The sequence below is a fragment of the Monodon monoceros genome, unplaced genomic scaffold (genome assembly GCF_005190385.1).
Source record: "Monodon monoceros isolate NGI ecotype Baffin Bay Population unplaced genomic scaffold, NGI_Narwhal_1 Super_Scaffold_1, whole genome shotgun sequence".
NCBI lineage: Eukaryota > Metazoa > Chordata > Mammalia > Artiodactyla > Monodontidae > Monodon > Monodon monoceros.
Window position 1 is genome coordinate 61,210,114 of NW_021703765.1, and position 3,280 is coordinate 61,213,393.

General features: G+C 63.3%; 1 protein-coding gene across 2 annotated transcripts; it reads left to right on the forward strand.

The window, feature by feature from the left end:
* The first annotated feature begins 286 nt into the window (after positions 1-286).
* SLC7A4 (solute carrier family 7 member 4) lies at positions 287-3,078 on the forward strand. Of its 2 annotated transcripts, XM_029231436.1 has the most exons (4): positions 288-1,385; positions 1,798-2,438; positions 2,694-2,802; positions 2,906-3,078. In XM_029231436.1, the coding sequence occupies exons 1-4, from the start codon at positions 404-406 to the stop codon at positions 3,076-3,078; spliced, it is 1,905 nt and encodes a 634-aa protein (XP_029087269.1). In that variant the 5' UTR covers positions 288-403. The 2 variants fall into 2 exon arrangements, with proteins under 2 accessions (XP_029087262.1, XP_029087269.1); XM_029231429.1 differs by having other exon boundaries at positions 287-1,385; positions 2,694-3,002.
* The last annotated feature ends 202 nt before the right edge of the window (positions 3,079-3,280 follow it).

Below are 3,280 nucleotides of genomic sequence, written 5' to 3' on the forward strand. Positions count from 1 at the left end.
CAGGTGGCCGCCTGGGCTACGCCCAGGGCTGCAGCTCCGCTCCTGTTCCGCGTCCTGGAGGCCTGGCCCAGCTCCCGGAAAGCCTCGGGTTTCCACCTCGCTCTGGGATCCCAGATCACAGGGGCTTGGTTCCCAGCCATGCTCCCTGGGGCTGCCCCCTTCTCAGGGTCCACCCCCCACCCCCACCAACAGGCCCAGATTCGGCTCCACCATGGAGCCCCTGAGGCAGAGAGGGCCTCCCACCCACCCCTGTCCCAGCCCTGCCCTCTGGCAGGCCAGTGTTAAGCGGCTCACTACCCCTGGGTGGGATCAGAGGGAGGACGGAAGGCTGGGCAGCCTGTCACTCCCCTCTGGCCCTGGTAGGTGCCAGCAGCTGGCTTGGTGCTCCTCTCAGCTGCCTGCAATGGCTTCAGGACTGCCCAGCACTGCTGGCCTGGCGCGCTTCTGCCAGAAGCTGAAACGGCTGAAGCCGCTGGAGGAGGCCACCATGGAGACATCGCTGCAGCGCTGCCTGTCCGCGCTGGACCTGACCCTGCTGGGAGTGGGGTCCATGGTGGGCTCGGGCCTCTATGTGCTCACTGGTACCGTGGCCAAGGAGATAACCGGCCCGGCCGTGATCGTGTCCTTCACTGTGGCCGCGGTGGCCTCCCTGCTGGCGGCCCTGTGTTACGCTGAGTTTGGGGCACGTGTGCCCCGCACAGGCTCTGCCTACCTGTTCACCTATGTGTCCATGGGCGAGCTGTGGGCCTTCCTCATCGGCTGGAACCTGGTGCTCGAGTACGTCATAGCTGGTGCTGCTGTGGCCCGCGCCTGGAGCGGCTACCTGGACGCCATGTTCGACCACCACATCCGCAACTTCACCGAGGCCCATGTGGGCATCTGGCAGGTGCCCCTCCTGGCCAGATATCCTGACTTCCTGGCTGCCGGCATCCTACTTTTGGCCTCCACCTTCGTCTCTTGCGGAGCCCGTGTCTCCTCCTGGCTCAACCACACCTTATCTGCCATCAGCATGGTCGTCATCCTCTTCATCATCATCCTGGGGTTTGTCCTCGCCCGCTCACACAACTGGGGCAAGGAGGAGGGCGGCTTTGCACCCTTCGGCTTCTCCGGTATCATGTCCGGCACCGCGACCTGCTTCTATGCCTTCGTGGGCTTTGACGTCATTGCCGCCTCTAGTGAGGAGGCCCGGAACCCGAAGCGAGCCGTGCCCCTGGCCATTGCCATCTCGCTAGGCCTCGCAGCCAGCGCCTACATCCTGGTCTCCACGGTGCTCACCCTCATGGTGCCCTGGCACAGCCTGGACCCTAATTCAGCGCTCGCTGACGCCTTCTACCAGCGGGGCTACAGCTGGGCTGGCTACCTCGTGGCGACTGGCTCCATCTGCGGTAAGTGGGGTCCTGCCCTGGCCTCCCGGGGAACACATCTCCAGCTGGGCCTCAGTTTTACCAGTTGTATAATGGACCCGGGAATGGGCTACTTATTAGACTCCACCCAGGCTTGTTGGCAGAGACCTACTCAACCTACTCCCCGTTGTACATGGTATGTCGGTCTGGGCGTGTGCTTCTGTGTCCTTTCCTGGACAGAGGTACTCAGCCTTCACCAGATTCCCCAGTGGCCTGTGACCTAAACTGAGGTGTCCCACTCCTGGGTTGGGGTAGTGACAATCCTGCACCCTATAGGCACTCAGGCTCACTCTGAGAACCCAGGCAGACTCGTGCGCATGCTCCCGAGGTGCCCCAGCCGTGGCCCGTGGGGTGTCTATGTGCCATGCTGACCAGCCCCCGCCCTCTGCTGCAGCCATGACCACTGTCCTGCTCAACGGTCTCTTCTGCCTTCCCCGCATCATCTACGCCATGGCCGCCGACGGGCTATTCTTCCAGGCATTTGCCTACGTGCACCCCCGGACACAGGTGCCTCTGGTAGGCATCCTGGTGTTCGGGGTTCTCACGGTTTTGGTGGCGCTGCTGCTGGACCTCGAGGCATTGGTCCAGTTCCTGTCCATTGGCACACTGCTGGCCTACACCTTCGTGGCCATCAGCATTATCGTGCTGCGATTCCAGAAGTCCCCTCTGTCCAGTTCCCCAAGCCCAGCCAGCCCCCGCCCTGCGGCCAAGGAGTACAATTCCTTCTCAGACCACATAGAGCTGGTGGGCACCGAGCAGGTCCCAGCCCCCGAGCCTGGGCAGCTGCGGCCAGCCCTCAGGCCCTACTTGGGCTTCCTGGATAGGTGCAGCCCTGGAGTGGCCGTGGCTTCAGCGATCTGCGTCCTGGTGGCCTCAGCCATCACCCTGGGCTGTGTGCTGATCTTCGGGGACTCAGCCCTGCACCTCCCTCGCTGGGGCTACATCCTGCTGCTTCTGCTCTGCAGCATCATGTTTCTGCTTAGTCTCCTCATCCTGGGGGCCCACCAGCAGCAACGCCAGCAGGACACCTTCCAGGTACCTCTCTCCACTCCCAACACCCACTTGCTGTCAGCCCACCAGCTCCCTTCTCCCCCGCATCCTCCGCTGCAGTGGGATGACCACGGCTCACAGGCTGGGGAGGCAGCATGCACATCCACCTGTGTCTGTGAGTGGGCCCTGGTCTCCAGAATCTCCAGAGGCAGAGAAAGGCTCTGAGGCCTCTAGAGCAGTTGGGCCCTGGGCCAGCAGCCTCCCCTGCAGCCCAGCCCAGCCCTACCCTTGCCCCTTCAGATCCCCATGGTGCCCCTGATTCCAGCCCTGAGCATTCTCCTCAACATCTGCCTCATGCTGAAGCTGAGCTACCTGACCTGGGTGCGCTTCTCCATCTGGCTGCTGATCGGTGAGTGGGGGGCCAGGCTGGTGTCCTGGGCCGGCTGCAGGAGGAGGGTGAGGAGGGCGAGCAGGGCTGAGACCTGCCATTCATGCTCGCGCCACCCCTGCAGGACTCTTGGTATATTTCGGCTATGGCATCTGGCACAGCAAGGAGAACCAGCGGGAGCTGCCGGGGCTGACCATCACACACTATGTGGTTTTCTCTAGCGGCAGCCTGGAGGAGACAGTGCAGGTTGTGCAGCCCCCCAGCCAGGTGCCAGCCCAGGACCCCAGCAGTCCATGAGAGCTGCCTGCCCTCCATCCAAGGCAGCTCCGGTTTGCGGGCCTGCCCACGCTAGGGGGGTCCTTTGGACTGTAGTTCAGGGGCCGAGCTTTGAGTCTTTGGAGCCGGTGTGGCCAGCGCTGGTGTGGTGGACTCTTTGTGCAGTGCCTTCCAGTTTATGTCCAACTCCAGCAACCTGGGCAGGTGGGGTAGGGCGGGTGGG